The 18,540-nt window shown below is 34.1% G+C and overlaps 1 protein-coding gene across 6 annotated transcripts in view; it reads left to right on the forward strand.

The window, feature by feature from the left end:
• Positions 1 to 18,501, forward strand: part of LOC106174593 (dynein axonemal heavy chain 3) — an 82,953-nt gene extending 64,452 nt beyond the window's left edge. Inside the window, exons 61-85 of one of the 6 annotated variants that reach the window (XM_087015044.1) lie at positions 191 to 362; positions 734 to 820; positions 1,248 to 1,364; positions 1,658 to 1,843; positions 2,247 to 2,384; positions 2,657 to 2,761; positions 3,007 to 3,167; positions 3,542 to 3,559; positions 4,645 to 4,816; positions 5,061 to 5,183; positions 5,554 to 5,731; positions 6,388 to 6,411; positions 7,818 to 7,958; positions 9,857 to 9,933; positions 10,176 to 10,262; positions 10,422 to 10,628; positions 11,126 to 11,263; positions 11,684 to 11,944; positions 12,175 to 12,267; positions 14,111 to 14,209; positions 14,501 to 14,776; positions 15,143 to 15,316; positions 15,752 to 15,862; positions 16,222 to 16,282; positions 16,564 to 18,501. In XM_087015044.1, the coding sequence (XP_086871170.1) occupies positions 191 to 362; positions 734 to 820; positions 1,248 to 1,364; positions 1,658 to 1,843; positions 2,247 to 2,384; positions 2,657 to 2,761; positions 3,007 to 3,167; positions 3,542 to 3,559; positions 4,645 to 4,816; positions 5,061 to 5,183; positions 5,554 to 5,731; positions 6,388 to 6,411; positions 7,818 to 7,958; positions 9,857 to 9,933; positions 10,176 to 10,262; positions 10,422 to 10,628; positions 11,126 to 11,263; positions 11,684 to 11,944; positions 12,175 to 12,267; positions 14,111 to 14,209; positions 14,501 to 14,776; positions 15,143 to 15,316; positions 15,752 to 15,862; positions 16,222 to 16,282; positions 16,564 to 16,709 (3,352 nt within the window). In that variant the 3' untranslated portion in view covers positions 16,710 to 18,501. The remainder of the gene's footprint in view (positions 1 to 190; positions 363 to 733; positions 821 to 1,247; positions 1,365 to 1,657; positions 1,844 to 2,246; positions 2,385 to 2,656; positions 2,762 to 3,006; positions 3,168 to 3,541; positions 3,560 to 4,644; positions 4,817 to 5,060; positions 5,184 to 5,553; positions 5,732 to 6,387; positions 6,412 to 7,817; positions 7,959 to 9,856; positions 9,934 to 10,175; positions 10,263 to 10,421; positions 10,629 to 11,125; positions 11,264 to 11,683; positions 11,945 to 12,174; positions 12,268 to 14,110; positions 14,210 to 14,500; positions 14,777 to 15,142; positions 15,317 to 15,751; positions 15,863 to 16,221; positions 16,283 to 16,563) is intronic. The other 5 variants (XM_087015047.1, XM_087015046.1, XM_087015045.1 and 2 more) reach the window with 5 other exon arrangements.
• Positions 18,502 to 18,540: the final 39 nt, after the last annotated feature.

Genomic DNA, 18,540 nt, shown 5'->3' on the forward strand with positions numbered 1-18,540 from the left:
TATTGAATAAAATCAAATATTTTATGAATGCATGAATTTATCTGCCTATGAACATTTTAGTAAACTTCACTTATCAGAACATTATGAGTTCTGTTGCTCAAAATAAAATTAACAATTTGAGTTAGATGATAATGATTATTGAAAAGAAAAAAATGTAGATTTTAACAAGCCCACTCTGTCTCTCCCTTAGTTTCTCAGTGGACAATGCCATCATCGTGATGAATGCCAACCGCTGGCCACTGATGATTGACCCCCAGGGTCAGGCCAACAAGTGGGTCAAGAACATGGAGAAAGCCAACAAGATAGCCATTGTGAAGCTGTCCAATCCTAACTATATCAGGACCATAGAGAACTGCTTACAGGTATTTGTTGAATGCAACCCTAATCCTTACATAAATGAATAGTGATATTTTTTATTGTTTGCATGTAAATGTGTATGTCTTTATGTATTTGATGAAAATAGTGGTTTTAAGTACTTTATTTGACCAAAGAGTTCCAACAGACTCCTTGATTTGACTTGATTAAATGAATTGGATTTGCGTACATGTATGTAAACTACAGAAAGTGCTAGTCTCTTATTATTATATGTAACAGTTTATTCACAATACATCATCTAAAATTTCTCTGGTGCCCTGTTTGTCTTTGATATATGCCAGTTTTGCAAACACATTTTATATTAATGATATGATTATCTTGCCATATTATCATTAAGTATTTTTCCTTTTAAATCCAGTTTGGCAACCCCTGTCTCATGGAGAATATAGGAGAGGAACTGGACCCTGTCTTAGAGAGTGTGCTTCTGAAACAGACTTTTAAACAGGTAACTTGGAGTAATATATGTAAGAATTATGACTTGATTTTGATTGAGGAAATAAAATTTCAGAAAGAGCTCAATGCAATAGGAAAGGTATCTACAGGGGCGGATTTAGGCCGTCTTCTGGGTCTTCCAGAAGACGGTCAGATTTTCAAGTTTACATTGACGGGTATCCAATTTTTAATGTTGGAAGACGGTCAAAATTGGAGGATGAATCAACAAAGATAATTTGGAAGACTGTCAGTATATAGCTCTGGATCCGCCCCTGATCTAAGCAAGTTTTGTTGTAGTTGCTTTCTTTCAATTTTCATTTGGAATTTCCCTTTTTCAGTTGAAATAAGTGGTCCTCTATAAGGGTATGATGTTATATTTTGCAAGGGTAAACTTCCTGGCTATAAACCTGATTCCTAATGTCATGTCAATTCATTTCCAGAATGGAGTGGACTACATCCGCCTTGGAGACCATGTGGTGGAGTACAGCAAAGATTTCAAGTTCTACATGACAACAAGAATGAGGAATCCCCATTATCTGCCTGAAGTATCTGTCAAGGTAAATACCAGTTTATGGTTGGTGTGAGAATATGATGTTCCGTATTATTTTATTACTGTAACAGGGCTATACTCCTGAAGATATATTCTATTTTTACTTTGCAATGTCAAACATCACAGCTATTCTATTAATTAATACGTTTTGAGATCATTTTAATTTGTAAGAAAATGAAAATGTGACCCCACCATTTAAAATCCATAATAGACAAAACCATGCTATCATTGTTAATTTGTAAACTTTTTATATCAAAACAGAAAGTCACAGTTATTAAATCAGTATTTTCTCCACACCAGGTGACCCTCCTGAACTTCATGATCACCCCCATGGGTCTAGAGGACCAGCTGTTGGGGATCGTGGCCGCCAAGGAGAAGCCAGAGCTGGAGGAGAAGAAGAACCAGCTGATTTTGGAGAGTGCTCACAACAAGAGGCAGCTCAAAGAGATCGAAGACAAGATTTTGGAGATTTTGTCAACTTCTGAGGTTTGTGGGACCTTTTTTAAAAACTTAATTGCATGTCCATGGGAAAAACCAGCCCAAATGGGGAAAATGTAGCATTGGCTGGGGTCATTGAATTTGTACCATTTTTGGTGTGTTTGATAATCTGTATGAAAAATATCTGATGCTGTGATATTTCCTTAACCAAATGCCTACTTAAAGAGATATGGCTAGTGGCTTGTTTGAGGGGTAAATCAAACAGGACAATTGAATTACAGTATATATGAATGTCACCAAATGATTTACAGTTTGGTTAAAAATTATCTCTTAAAATTACCATTATTATTATTATGTTCCTAGCTGCTGACCAGTTGTTAATGATATTCTTAGATGTTAAAATCCACAAAGATCATCTTGTTTATAATATTTCAATGATATCTTCCACCAGGGTAACATTCTGGAGGATGAGACGGCCATCGAGGTTCTGTCCTCTAGCAAGGTGCTCTCTGAGGAGATCTCCATTAAACAGGAAGCAGCCACCAAGACGGAGAAAGAGATAGATGATGTTAGGAATGGATATAAACCAGTAAGCACATAGTTGATCTTTATCTTGTAAAACTGAATTGACTTAGCAGTAAGTGCATGACTTTGTTGCATTCGTGCTTTGAGCATGCAGTAATTGTCAGATATTTGTACTGGTGGTGATTATTAGGTTAACACTATTAAAACTGAAAAAACAGTATTACAATCTTCATCATTTATCATCAGTTCCATCCAGTAATTTCAGTAAATATAACAATTTAACCCAATTTAGAGAGTTGACCACAGATAATACGTTGTAACAATTTTATCTTTCAGGTGGCAAAACATGGCAGCATTCTATTCTTCACAATCTCAGACTTGGCCTACATAGATCCCATGTACCAGTACTCACTTACCTGGTTCATCAACCTCTATCTACAGGTAAGAAGGTATTAATGGATACTGGATAATGATTCATCAATAGTTTAATATCTTTTTGTAATTTTTTATCACTGAAAGCCTTTGCAAATGCATACAATTGTGTATAAAAGCAAATGTCTCCCTTTCTTATTTTCCTTGAGACAGAATTGTGAAGAAAAGACTTTATTTTTGATATTTGAAACCAAAAGATTCAGTAACTTATGAAAATATGAGGAGATACAGGAAGTTATTTTATTCTTTTCCAGTCAATTCACAACAGTACCCCCTCAGAGAACCTGGAAGAGAGAATAACCAACCTCTGTGATCACTTCACCTACAGCATCTACCAGAACGTCTGTCGCTCCCTGTTTGAGAAGGACAAGCTACTGTTCTCCTTCCTGCTGTGTATAGGAATAGCCAAGGGAGAGTAAGTATTCAGTGCAGCGTGATAGATTTGATAATGCAGCTAAAATTCACCTATGAAATTCAGTGGTCTCATGCTGACTTTTCAACTTATGCATATTAATTTAGTCCCAAATATCATATTGTTCAGACAGAAATATGTAAGAATATAAATGAGATCAATCTTTGTTTTCAGATTTAATTCAGTTGCATTGCTGTATAGCCTAAATTATTTCAACTTGTTACCAGACTTACATTACCAAAAAAACTATTCACAGGGATGCAGATATATTGCAAATATGTGCTAGATAATTGTCATGACAGTTCCTTATATTTGAAGCCGAAATGTATGAATGCCCATGCATCTTTTTACCTTACTGTAATTATTTATTGCTATAGCATAGTGGTGGAAGGACAGTAAGTGTTTGGATATTGTTGGTGATCATCTGTGATATTCTGTTTATTGGTTGTTTGCATTGGAACTGAAATTTCTTTATTTGTGTGTGTGTGTAGTTCATAAAAAGGAATACACATATTATTTGACAATTTGAAAAAAAGGATATCTTAGACTTGTTACTGCCCTTCTTAACTGTCCATCAATATTCCTGTCTACAATGTTTATTTGTGGAATCCTTATTTGCTTGTGGTCTCCTGCTTGTCTTATAGAGCTTGCTTGCACTTTATACTTTGAGCATATCCCAAGGGAACAATGTCAAATTATTATATGACCAAAACATGAATTTTATTTGACTTGACATTGCTTTTAAACATCACAATTTCTCTTCAGTAACTCACCAGGGGACTAATTATGTTTAAAATAATTATATATAATGAAAAGAACATCATGGTGTTATGCAGCACATTCTTGTGTAGATCTCTCTGGTTTGTGTTATTAATTAACTGAGTGGAATATCAGGCCCGTAGCCAGCAATTTCAGAAGGGGGGGGGGGGGGGTTCTTTTCCTGAAAAAGTGGACCTTTTACAAGGAAACTTTTGTGTACATAGATCAAATTTTACCCAAAATGGACCTTTTTCTAACAAAAAGGTGGTTCTTTCGAACCCCCCCCCCCCTCCCCCGGGGTTACAGGCCTGAATATTCTGGTGCAGTGGTAGCAGTTCTGGTTTTAAAGGAGTGTGTATCTCAAAGTCTCTCATATTGTTCATTTTAAGTGAGTGGCCTGTAAAAGCTGCCTGCCTATTTTTTGAGGTTTATCTATGAAGAAAGTCACATTTAAACATTTTGCTGATTTATAACATCTGGGATGACTAATTGTAGTAGATTAAAGTAATAACCAAAAAATAGTAATGCAATGGTTAATAGTAGTTCTTAGCATAGAGCTTAATTTTTTATGTCACGCTCATTAACAGTTTAATCATTAGACAAAGTTACTAATAATTAAGAAAGAGCACATAAGTGGGTGTCTCTTTCTATGGCTCAAATGTGGGGTGTCTTACTTTCATTTCCTCTATTTGGATTCAAAGACAGAGAATGTCTATTTCAGGGGTGCAATTGATGACCGTGAGTGGCGGTTCCTGCTGACAGGGGGTGTGGCCTTGGAGAATCCCTTCCCAAACCCTGCCTCTGCCTGGTTGACTGACAAGGCATGGGCAGAGGTAGTCAGGGCATCTGATATACCAGGTCTAAATGGATTTATGGATCATTTCAAGAAAAATGTAAGACCTAGAGGAACTTTTCATTAAGCAGAAAATATTTCAGTATATACATTTCTTTATATCTTATTTTAATTGCATTCTGCATGACAGAAAAAATTACAAAAAAATACAGATAATACATTAAATTTTTAAAGTAACATTTTAAAAATCCTATGTATAGAAATATCCCAAGGGGGACAATGTTAATTTAAGTCAGAATATATTTAAAGCTATCATTTTCAATGACATTTTCTATCCTCCCTAGGTTACAGAATGGAAGAAATTTTATGACTCTGCCACCCCTCAGTCTGAAACCCTTCCAGAGCCTCTAGATAAACTGACCAAGCTACAGACTCTGATTGTCCTCAGGTGTTTGAGACCTGACAAGGTGGGTAAAGTGGGGCTCAATCAGGGGTGGGGTTGGGGGCCAGGATAGGGGGTTCAGGCTGTGATAGTATTGGGCTGTACTGGTCTTCTCAACTGAAGCCATTGGGTCTGTTTCTTAAAAAAGAAGGCTGAATGTAAAGAAATTCTAATTTTAATAATTATTTTTGCGTTTGTTTTTTATTTATTTATTTGATTTTGATTTATTGATATTTTGATTTATTTATGTGACTTCTACCATCTTTTTTATTTATTTATTTATTTATTTATTTATTTATTTATTTATTTATTTATTTATTTATTATAATTATTTTTATTTATTTATATTTACTGCATTTAACTTGTTCTTTAATAAAATAGAAATTTTATTGCAGATGGTCCCAGCTGTCAGTAACTTCATAGTGGACCGTATGGGTCACCAGTACATAGAACCTCCAACATTTGATCTCTCCAAGAGTTACGTTGACTCTAACAGTTCCTCGCCCCTCATCTTCATTCTCTCACCTGGCGCGGACCCCATGGCTGTCTTGTATAAATTTGCCGAGGAAAAAGGTGAGTGAAACCATTTCTAATAGTGTTTCCAAAATTGAAAGTTTTTTTTTTCAATTAGAAATTATTATCAGTAATGTGGCATTTATTTCAAAGGTGAAAAAAATTATATATTAATCATCAAGTCTTTCATTTCTTATTGCATGATAATCATGTAATTGGGGTAAAAATAATTTGTCCAGATTACCATGTGTTTTGAGCATGTTTGTTTTCCAATAATCCACATTAAGGTTTTTATGCTGCATGGGATTTAGCATGCTAGATTGTTGTGAATGCTAGAAGTCGGTTATAGTAGCAACCAGTCCAACCTTATCATGTTTTTATATATCAATAACTTTTTTAAAACTGGGTTATTACAGTGGATAAGCTTAGAGGGTGATGTCCACTGAAAGTGAGGACTTAAATATGGAAATGGCCAACTTGCTTGTTTAATTTAATTTGTGATTTTTTGTTTTCCAGTTATTTATGGGTTAAAAATTGAACAAAATTTTATTTTTTAACATATAAGTTAATATTGTACTCATTTTTGTTAGTATTTGTTCCAAGAATGAATTATTTGAAAAAGGAGTTTGCAAAAATATATATTAGCCCAGGTTGTATTTTAATGGAATTAAATCTTTAAAATAAGAGAATGAATGAAAATGATTTCCTTTTCTCAGGAATGATGGGGCCAATTGCAGAAGGTGATTTTTGTTAGAAATGTTTCACAATTTCTTAGAACTGCACAGCACCATTTTAAAATTAGAATATTATTATTTTAACATCACAGGAACACACCTCTCAGAGTGAAAATGTTTAGATGTTGATTTTATTTTGAATTTTAACATCACAATTCTCTGATATTAGTGGGAATGCACTTATGAAAGTGTAACATGGGCAGCAAATGTGGAGTGTATGTCTGCACAATATTATCTCTGTATATAACAGTCTTCCAGAGTATTTATCACTGAGATTCACTGCTGAAACTAACACAGGACTTTGAAAATTGACTATTTTATCTGATATTTCACAGATACTGATAACATTATTGTCAAATGAATGACTAGGTGAAGACTTATGTACCCAAACATAAATGCAAAAGTACCTATTTTTTACTACAGTTGATTAAATTGTTTCTTAAATTATTGCATTATTAAGAAATGATAACCATATATTCCAGTATATATCATGAGAAGCATGCAAAAATTTTACTTTTTGTTATATTACTCACTGGCCTGACCCCCCCCCCCCCCCCCCCCCAAAGTTCCAAATACTTTCAACTATAACTGTATTGATCATTTGGGGTTTAACCTGTGTTGCATTTCTTTGTAACTTTTCAGTAATTTTATGACTGACTTTTAACTGTTGGTGCTGTGTCTATTACTACATTTATATCACAAATCTGCATTATGACTAAAATCTAAAATGTATGTTTTATTATTTGTTATGTAACACCTGTTCATTCAGTGCATTTCACTGTATTTCAACGTACACCTGTATCTTTTGAACTCATTTCATTTTGAATACTTTTGTCTTTAATTTGAATACTTTATACACATATTACTGAACTTTTTTTTGCTGTGTTTTATTAACTGTTTTTTTTTTATTTATGTGTTTACTATTGATTAATTATCTTTACCTTGAAGTCTGTTTATATCTGTGTGCAAATGGTAATTTATCAAGCATTGTGCTCTGTCTGCTAAATATAATGCAGCCAATAGCAACAGGTTTCCAGGGGGATCGATGCTATTTTTATTTATGCAAATTTAAGTAATCACTTCTCTTCTTTTTGGAAAACTGTATAAATTGCCACTTTTATATTATTATAATTTTGGGTTAATGGGAAATTTTTATGTAGCATTATGTTATTATGTCACTTGCCAGTGAAAAAAGGTATTATGTTAAAGATATTCATTCTTTAAGAATATAACAGCAATAATTTAAGGCAATGAAACAAAAAAGAGAAGATTTTAAAAAATAAAACTAAAATCCTGAAAGAATTAGAAAAACTCCATGGAAACCTTACATAAGAATGCCAGCTAAGCATGATAAAATTATCTCAGTGCCGTGCTATTTACTAACAATGGCATGTTATGTCTCTCACGTACAGGAATTGTCCCTCCGCTGCCGAATCCTACAGAGGCTGAAACCCCACGAGCTGAAAGCTCAGGCCACAAGACCTGGGAAAAAAGTTTTCGTAAACTGTCTATGGCCCTGGGGCATGAGTCTGAGGTCCAGGCTCACCTTAGTCGTATGTTCCACGTATAATATGACACACTAGAGGGAGGCACTTGTGCGTGAGACTGCTGGGAATAGCTTTTAAGGAAAAATTTTTTTTTTAAATATCAGAGATGTATGGAGATAATTATTTGGAATAAAAATCTCCATAAATATTTTAGATATAAACAGGGGAATCATTATTTCCACTGCTTATGGAATAACTGAAAAGTTGTAAGTTCAAACACATTTTGTTTTGCCAGTAATTTTAGCTTGGGTTGATTCCTGAACATTCTCAGCAGTTTGACGAAGGTCGTTCCCATATTTTATTATTATTACAACCAAAGCTTATCGAGGCTTATTATGTGGTTATGGGGTTTTCATTATTCATTAATATTTTTTTCAATTTTAGTCCAGTTGATGTACTCAATGAAATAAACAATATAACATGTCAACGATTCAACCCCATCCTTTCTTCTTCCCATTCAAACTCAATTTTTCACTTCATTAAACTTCTTTCATAAAGAGGTTTTTCCATTTTCTATATACTTATATCTAATATTTATGTAACATATCTGCATATCTGGCTTGCAACTGGAATCAATTTCACAAAGTAATCATATGACTGTAATCCCACCTAAACCTGCTAAACTGTGATCATCACAATTTAGCATCTTTTCACCATTGAGATCAGTGACGATACAGTTAGTTAAAGAATTTGATCTTTTTGGGGAAATGGAGGTAGTTGTCCCATATGTTACATGTACCTGAACATTGCAGCTCAGCTGCTGAAAGTCTTAGCAGGCTGGGATGAAAACAGTCAACCAATTCAGGCTTTGTGAAATGGGGCCCCTGCAGTAGTATGTCTTCTTATGAGGAAAAAAGTAGCTTTCTTGTCTCATTTAAATACTTGCTGCTCATCATTGCTTCTTTGCATGATTATCTATATGCAGGCTATTGTTAATACATACTAACGTAATATCTTGCTTAGTATATAACTGCATAACTTTATATGTATCTATTTCATTTTGTTTTCTCCGACGTGGTTAATGAGGTTGCAAATATCCACAAAAAAAAAATAAATAAATAAATAATTTTTTGGCATTGAATATTAAAAAAAAAAAAAAAAAGATCAAAATGAGTTTTCTTTTAGGGGAGGGGAGCATACTTCATAACCCTAAATTCCATCTTTTTTTAATATCATTTGATGAATTACATGTGTACAGTAAAGGAAAATGCACTTCATGTACCATACGAGAAACTAATTCACTTTTGCATGTTCAGTATTTTCTGGTCCATATACTAAGAGGTGTATTAGAGATGCCTGTACATATCCAGCACTATATTTGCCAAATAATGTCGCACTCGGTAGAAGCACCAGGTCATATGTTATTAGATTTTATTAGTCTAGAATAGAGTAGTGCATGTTATAGTAATTTTTATGTATTTTATTTATTTTTATGTATTATTTACAGGTTTATATATATATGAAAAATGTTGTCAAAATGGTTTAATGTGTTTTGTCAACTATGCCAAAGTGAATGTTTTTCCTGAAACACTTTCATGCTATAGTTTGTTTAGAAGTTTTTGTGTTTTGATATATCAGTAATATAGAAATAAACTTTTATTGATCTTTGTGGGCTATGAATAACTATAATAATATATTAGAAATTAAAAGCTTAAGTCATGTGCTTTGATAACATTCTTCTTCATTCATTGTAAACTGTGTCTTTGGTGATTGTAATACACGATCACAAGTAATGGCCTTTATAATGATGGTGTCTCTTTGAGAAATTTTATACATATTGTATATATAAACATGTTGATATACCCAGCAATCAGTCCATGGTTTGGATATATGATAGCAAAGACCAGGGGATTGCTGTATTACACAAACGTATTTATCACCTATGTCATGTGGTATTATTACAGGTATGGGTGGCAGTAAGCTTCAGACAATCTCTCTAGGTCAAGGTCAAGGTCCTATAGCTGAGAAGATGATACTGCAGGTAGGGGAATTGTGAGTGTGGTAGTAAAGTGCCATAGCTCATGAGTGTGCAAAAATGTAACATATGTTATATATAGCATTCATTTCAAGGCAAAATTTGCTTTTGACACAATTTTTTTCCAGGGGCAATGCATGTTGTGTCAATTGCTCTGTTAATTGTTGTTTCTGCAATCATTTGTTAACTAACAGTTAGCAATAAATCTACAACTGCAATACTGATCTATGGTTATTTCTCTATGCCAGGCGGTGGAAGCAGGAACATGGGTGGTGCTACAGAACTGCCACCTGGCGGCCTCCTGGCTGGGAGAAATGCAGAGGATTTGTGAAACTGTGAGTATAGATATCTTCTTGCTTAAAATATGACGGACTCAGACTTTAACATTCTCATACAAAACAAGGGTCTCCTGAAGTTTTCTTAGACTTATTTTGTTTTCCTTCCCTACCCATCTTCATTATGAAATTTTCATTTTGTTATTTCTTCTCAACCAGGTGATAACAGACAGCAGCAAGACCAAGCCCAGTTTCCGGCTTTGGCTGACCAGTTACCCGTCTCAGGACTTCCCTGTCTCTGTGCTACAGAACGGGGTCAAGATGACCAATGAGCCGCCCAAGGGACTGAGGGCCAACCTCCTCCGGTCATACCTCAATGACCCCATCTCTGACCCACAGTTCTTTAACAGCTGCAACAAACCAAAGGTAAATAAGGTTGAGTGTGATAGCTGGGCTTGATTGTGTTAGATGTGACAGTGCAGATTATGACAAGTCATTATGGCAATGTGTTAGGGATGAGATCACAGGGATTGTAAATTATTGTATTAGCTGTGACGGCACAAAGACTGTCATTTGATGATATTTTTATTCTTGGTTTGACAGTACATAATTGCTAAATTTCATTCTGTTATTGCTGACAGTTCAGAGTTAATGGCATTTGATGCCCAAAAATTTATTTGCATATTTTGCAAAATTTGAACATCTCACATATCCAGTTTCCTGACTTTTTAAAAAATATTCTTTATTAGCGTCTGTACTAGAAATCTAATGAGTTCTACATGCTGTTTTCTTGAAACATGCAGAAAAAATACCAAATATATTGTGAGTTTCAGAAGTGTTCTTCTGTAGACTTAAGATTGTGTTGTAGTTGGATAAAAATATGTAGAGTAAGGGCTTAACAATGATCAATTTTGTTTCCCTAGGTCTTCCAGAAGCTGCTGTTTGGTCTGTGTTTCTTCCATGGCATAGTACAGGAGAGGAGGAAGTTTGGACCCCTGGGGTGGAACATACCCTATGAGTTCAATGAGTCTGATCTCAGAATCAGTGTTAGACAACTTGTGGTAAGCAAACCTTGTATTTTATACAATAGAGCAGTTAGCAGAAGTGATTGAGATTTGCCGTAAAAACATGACTCATGGCCATTGTTTCACAAAAAACCTAAAAAGCTTAGTTGACTATACTTAGCAAGTTGACTTACCACAGCCGACTACACTGTAGCCAACTATGAGTGTTTCACAAAGAATGTAAAATTCTAGTGTCACAAAGAATCTAAAATTTTAAAAGCTTGTCTATTCACAGCCATTTTGACATAAATGACAAGAAAAAAACGCAACATTCTTAAACATGTTGAGTTACATAAAATATTGTTTTTGTTTCAAATATTCATTTTTAAATCACATAAAAAGTAAATTGTATTTAATCCTTTGTCATTTTTATGAAATTTTGCAAATTTAATTAAATTGTAATTTTCCTCATCCCAGATGTTCATCAATGAGTATGAAGAGCCACCACTGGAGGCGCTCATCTATCTCACCGGAGAATGCAACTATGGCGGCCGTGTCACAGACGACAGGGATCGTCGCCTCATCAAGAGTCTGCTTCAGATCTTCTACTGCAAGGACATGATATTTGATGACAATTACAAGTTCTCAGAGAGCAGTCTATACTATGCACCAAAGCAGGGAAATTATGAGAGTTACCTGGAATACATAAGGAGCCTGCCATTGCTTCCACATCCAGAGGTTAGTTTGCACTGTAGAGGGCTGATCGTTATAAACTGTAGGGGGCAGTAGTGTTGACAAAAGTATCTAAAGAGTTAAATGGTGTCATGCTCCCATGAAATGTCAGAATATTTATATACTGGTTTATTGCGATGATCTAAAAGTTTGATTGGGATAATTGGCAGAAAACATACATGCTTAAAAGATTAAGAAGTTGTGTTCTGACTGATAGATGGCTTTTTTTCCTCAAGGTGTTTGGTCTTCATGAAAATGCAGACATTTCCAAGGACCAACAGGAAACGCAGCAGCTATTTGATGGGATCCTGTTGACGTTGCCAAGACAGGTAAGAATGACAGAGAGGTGTGGCTTTCATTTGAAATGAGAGATGTGATTGGCTGGTTATGTTACTAGTGGGTGGGATGAAATGAATTTTTTTCCGCTGTCAATTTTGTTTTTATGCCTTTTTAAGACACTGCCATATTATCATATAGTTTGTAGTATATCTATTTTTTTAAGTTGTCTTAATCAATTTATCTTTTATATTCATATTTTTTTACTTTATTTTAATGTTATTACCTATTGGTGTTTTAAATTTTCTTTTTCCAGATTTCATCATTTTTAAATGTTTTGTTTAATCTTAAATTTTTTAAGTTCACTGTACTTTCAGTTGACCCCAGTTTCCATATTCTTTGTTTTACAAATTTTCATATTATTTTTCAACTACCTCTGTTGATAATTCCCCTGTATTCCAATTGCGTTTCAGGACCAGGTTAGACATTCTGTGCATATTGTGTGAAAGTGGTATCATTGTGTGCTCTCAGACTAAACTATTGCACTTTTGATGTCTGTGTGACTGAAATACTAGTTATATCATTTATATTCTAATTTGTATAATAATTGCCAGGCCAGGGAGTTTTCGTTATAAAAGTTTTAAAAGTTTGGCAAGGGAATGAAAAGATGCTGTTTTCTAAGTTGTTCATAGTTCATTTATAAAAATCCTACATTTTTAAGAAAATTTTTGAAAGGTGGGGGGTATTGAATTGGAAAGATTTGCTTTTGAAGTTGTTCATGAAAATCATTTTTTTAAAAGTCATTCACATAGTCACATATCAATTTTTTCTAACTTTTGTATGATATTTTTTCTGAAGTAATGGTCATTTTGTTTATGTGTTTATTTCTAGCCAAACTACCCTGAATATCGCATATTTCTCTTTTCCATCTATTTTTTATGTATTCTCCAAGTGGACAGAATTAACATTTTTGTCAAGAACTAAATAATTTGACAACTCTAATCTCTGATTTAAAGCACCTTCTTAACTTCTAGTATCCAAAGATTGTATTTTCTTATGTGGTGTACCCTTAATGTTTATATGGCACTTGACTTCCTGTTGAGCACTTGTAACTTCTTATTTGATAGCAGGTGATTGACATAGAACGCCATATGTATTCAGTATATCCACGATAATATCACTGACTCACATGTTGTTTATTATTAACTTATTAACATTTTTTTCATAATTTCTTTTTCAATTTGATCCTTTCTTTCCTGAAGCAATTTTCCTGAGAAATGAAGGGTGCAAATAATTAAATTTTCGTATTTTGAAAAAAAAAAAAGAAATCTTGGTGCACCATACTAATCATTTCAGATATTTTTACTTGAGAAAATGAACTGGATTGAAAAGGTGTTGGTCACTAATTGTTTGAACACATTTTTCATTCTTTACACTGCAATTGCTAGTTTAGTTATTTAACATTTAACCATTAATCCAAAACTCATTTGCAAATTACTAATATTTTGCGTTTTGATTTTTGTAAAATTTACCACTAAATAAAATCTTATTTTGAATTAAAATACTTTTCTAAGCTTGAATATACGCATATTTTTAAAGCTGTAAAATGGTGATGGGAAAACAACTTGCTTTATGGTACATATACTTTAGTATTCAGCAGTACGTAGAAGTGTATTGGACATATAAAGAGTTGGGGCTCATTGGTGTTGGTGTCGTAATGCATATCTTGAACTTTGAAGTTGTTGCTTTGCATGGCCATTAGTATTAGACTGAAAGGGAACATTTGAATGAAGAATGTTTGCACTCACACTTGCAAATCTTACAGAAATTCTCCTTGGTGTAAATTGGAACTGTGTGTATTTGCGTTAATTGGAACTGCTTGTACTTGTTCCACAGAGTTCTGGAGGTGGGAAGACATCTCAGGAGATCATAGAAGAGCTGGCCAGTGACATCTTGTCTAAGATCCCTCCTGACTTTAAGCTGGAAGAAGTACAGGTGAGGTGCTATGCAGTACCCTGATATTATAACATGTTTAATACTGTTATTTTTTACATTTGTCATTATTGTCACCTCAGTAAAATGGTTCTGTACTTCAATACTAAATAAATTCAGCTCATAATTTACTGCTGTATAAGGAAAACATACATGTAGGTCAAATTTTTCTACAATCTTTTTAACAAATATGAGGCTGTAGTAAAATTGAGCTTGAACAACATTTATTTTAAAAAATTATAATTTAATTATCTATAGCAATTGGTTTTAATGCTCAAACTTCTAAATCCCCAGGCCAAGTACCCAGTGAAATATGAAGAATCCATCAACACAGTATTGCTACAGGAACTGATCCGCTTCAACCGTCTCACCTCTGTGGTCCGACAGAGCCTGATCGACATCCAGAAAGCCATCAAGGGCCTGGTTGTGATGTCAGCAGAACTGGAGGACGTATTTGACTCCATGATGGTCGGAAAGCAGCCTGCGATGTGGGCGGCCAAGTCGTATCCGTCTCTCAAACCTCTTGGGAGCTATGTGGCGGACTTGATAACCAGGCTGCAGTTTTTCAAGGTATGAACTAAATAGGTTGGCATTGAGGTTGTGATGGTTAAGGCACGTGCACCTTTGTTTTTACTTACCTTTGAATTCAATTAACTTTAACTCACTTCTTTTACAAGAAAGAAAAAAAGAATGAATATAAGAAAATGTGTAGTGTGGTGGCTTTGATGGAGAAAGTTCTACAAAAATAAACTGTATTTTGATTTAAAGAATATACTTGGAAAATTTCGTATCTGAGGGAATGACTTTCAATATGAATGTGCTATTTGCAGTAGTGGCCACTTATTTTATCAATTATTGAATGGATGAAAGACTTATAAGTAATTGAATAAGTAAATTGAATTCAAAAACAGTTAAATTTATTCATCATATCTCCAGGACTGGATCTACAGTGGTCCTCCTGCTGTGTTCTGGCTGTCTGGTTTTTACTTCACCCAGTCTTTCCTGACTGGAGTGACTCAGAACTATGCCAGGAAGTACCAGATTCCCATCGACCACCTGGGCTTCCAGTTTGAGGTGTTGGATGAGGAGCACACCATGAAGAGCAAACCTGTGAGTACCTCATGGTTTTCTTTTTTCTAATATGCTCCTGTAATCACCAGCTTGTCTGTATTCTACTCATTAGGTGTGTCAATCTTTTAATCTTGTTCAAACTACCTTGTACATTAGTTTCGTTGTGGACACACCCTTAGAGCAAATGTCTGTGAGAATCAAATATAGGGGGCGGGCACAGCTCAAAAATGGATTCCCTTTCAATTTTGTCCAGTGAGAGTCCTTGGGAACAAATCTCAGTACGTCATTACAACCATGGTTCCTTGCAGTCAACTTCTCGCCTTAAAAAGGTCATTATAGGGTTATTCTTGACAGCTGTCAGAGAACCTGGGTTTATCTATGACAGTGTTGCTTAGTTTTGTCTTCATATATGAGGATCTTTATAGAATATTTGGAGTGTAGTTACGGTGGAAGAAATATCTCTCTGTTTTGCAGAGTAATGGTGCCTATGTGCGAGGCCTGTTCCTAGAGGGTGCCAGGTGGGAGAGGAAGACCAAGACGATAGCAGAGTCCTTCCCTAAGATCCTCTATGACACTATGCCTGTGGTATCCTTGAACACACAGTGATTTATTAAAATTGAATATTGCACTTTTGAATTTCATGGAAGAAATTTGGCAAAATTCAGATTTTTTTTCCCCAGGAACCACCCTTCTGATATGGTTCAATTTTTCTTTTCAGACATTTAACCCTAAGTCAACCTCTGCCATATAGTCTGCAATAATCTACCGTATGAAGAAAATAAGTCAGCAGAGGTTTAGTATAAATTTGAATAAATTATCAGTAAAAAATATTAACCACATACTTGTGTCTAAAATATGTAATAATGTGATCAAAACTCCCAGTATGGAGGCACAATATATGTAGCATAACCCCATCTGCTTTATGACCTTGACCTCACCAACAGATATGGTTGAAGCCAGGAGAGAAGTCCAAGTTTCAGGAAAGCTTATCGTACACCTGTCCAGGTAAAAAAAGGAATCATTTATTTATCACAGCATCTTTCTCTTTGACATTTTTAATAGGTGGAATGAGAGTATATTGTTTGTTTTAATTATGAATTGAATGTGCAGGATACATCTTGCAAATAAATATGTAAATAATTTTTTTTTATTTAATTTGTGTCAAACTGTTTTTAGTTCTATGTAATCGTCTTTGATTATTTAAAAAAATAAGAACAGAAGATTAATCATATTGTTCAGTTTCAGTAAAATCTCCTAATATTCTGTATGATATCTGTTTTGTCCAGTGTACAAGACCAGTGCCAGAAGAGGGACACTGTCCACCACTGGTCACTCCACAAACTACGTCCTGTCCATCCAGCTGCCCATTGACAGTACAGAGAACCACTGGATTAACAGGGGCGTGGCACTACTCTGCCAGCTGGATGATTAATTAGAGGGAAAAGTTGGGTAGAGGGTACCTGTTGTCTCCCAGAACAACTACTAACTGCTAGGAAACAAAGGAGGTTAAGAGCAATATTAATAAATTGTACTATATGGAACTTTAAAAACTTAAAGGCTGTCCTCTTTGATTAAGTAAGAGGTTAACCCACAGGGTCCTCATAAAAACTTCACTAGGGCAGTAGAAGAGAGAAATATTTTTTTATTAATGTGAAATGCAGCATTGAAATGTGTATGTATTATTTTTCTTGATAACCGTAAAACGTGAGCATTTCTTTACAATGGAATTTGTATATTTTCTATTAGAGGTTTTTTAGTATATTTTTATCAGCATGTAAATTTATATGGACATTGTGTATGTATATAGATAGACTTTGTATATAAAGAGATTTTAAAAGATATACCACCATATTCTGACTGTGATGCTATTTACCCGTCCTATTATTCAGACCCACAAGGTATTATGATAATCATAATTTATTATAAGTAGATGTGCATATGCATTTTTTGTTACTTTTTATATAATATTTTGTAATTCAAACTGTCAGCTGTTGCTCGCATATCTGCTCAATTTGTTGGTGTTTTTAAAGTGAAACTTTTGATGTTGGAAAATGCAAGGTAAAAGCTATACAGTTATCAAACACATTTTTGACGAATTTTTAATGTATATAACAAATGACATTTGAGGTAGTGCTCCTCATTTCACTAGGGTGTTCCGTACTTGTCATTGGATTCAGTGTTCATTTACATTTAGGCAATCAGTGTTAATTTGTTACAGTTAGTCACATATCTTTTTGTACTGTCACATTAATTAATTGACAAATCAAATAATTTTATTTTTTGTGGATTTTGCACATAGTCAGTTTAAAAAGTACCCTTTCACATTTTCCAATAGTCAGTTGAACAAATCATTTAGCTACACTTATATGTAGTGCTACCAAGAGTCAGATTTTACACTATATTTGTAGTTTTTTTTTTTTTTTTTTTTTTTTTTTAGCTTTTCTAGTAATATATTCAGGTAAACCCATGACAATCATCAAGCGGGTACAAAGGCAAACAGAGTCAGTTTGTAGTACCAAAGATAAATTGTGTTGCATTAAGTACAAGGTAGATCTTCTGTATGCACCCCTCCCCAGGACATAGTATTCTATCAGAATTCAGAATTCTTGTATTATGATTTTTTTAAAATTACATATGATCTTACTCTCTATGTGAAAAAGTGATCTTTACATTAAGTATTTCGTAAATTAAGTTGGGGGAATGAGATGTTGAAGCATTCATCTTTCAATAATATTTTGCTTTATTCTGATTTAAACTCACATTTTTATTTCAAGTTTAAATGTTTTGTCTTTTTTTTAGAAACAAAATAATTAAATTTAGCTGAATTATGAAAACCTGACGTATCTTAGCATTTGGGGACATTTGATAGATTGGTGTTGCTCATATTCAGAACATTCCTGGGAACTTTTTTTTATATAAGAGGCAACTTAAGTTATTATTATTATGCCTTGAATAGGGTTTTGTTAAAGAGGATGAAATTGTGAATATTTTCAATATGCAGCATTCACTGTGCCTTATTGTTTCTTAGAATGAATGGTTGTGAAAATAATTTGATAGCTCTGAGCTCTCACAGTCTGTGCTGAGTACGTGTTTTTCACATCAAACTTGTTTTTGTCGAAGTGGTCGTAGATTGTACAAAATGCCAAAGCTATATGGCAAAAGGAAAATGTCTTCTCTTGTAGATAAGGCTGTAATACATGAATAAAGCCATATTTTCAGTAAAATGCGTCATGACATGTTCATTAATTTTCTTGAATTGAGGA

This window comes from Lingula anatina, chromosome 6, assembly GCF_051362555.1.
Source record: "Lingula anatina isolate TDL-2025a chromosome 6, LinAna3.0, whole genome shotgun sequence".
Lineage (NCBI taxonomy): Eukaryota > Metazoa > Brachiopoda > Lingulata > Lingulida > Lingulidae > Lingula > Lingula anatina.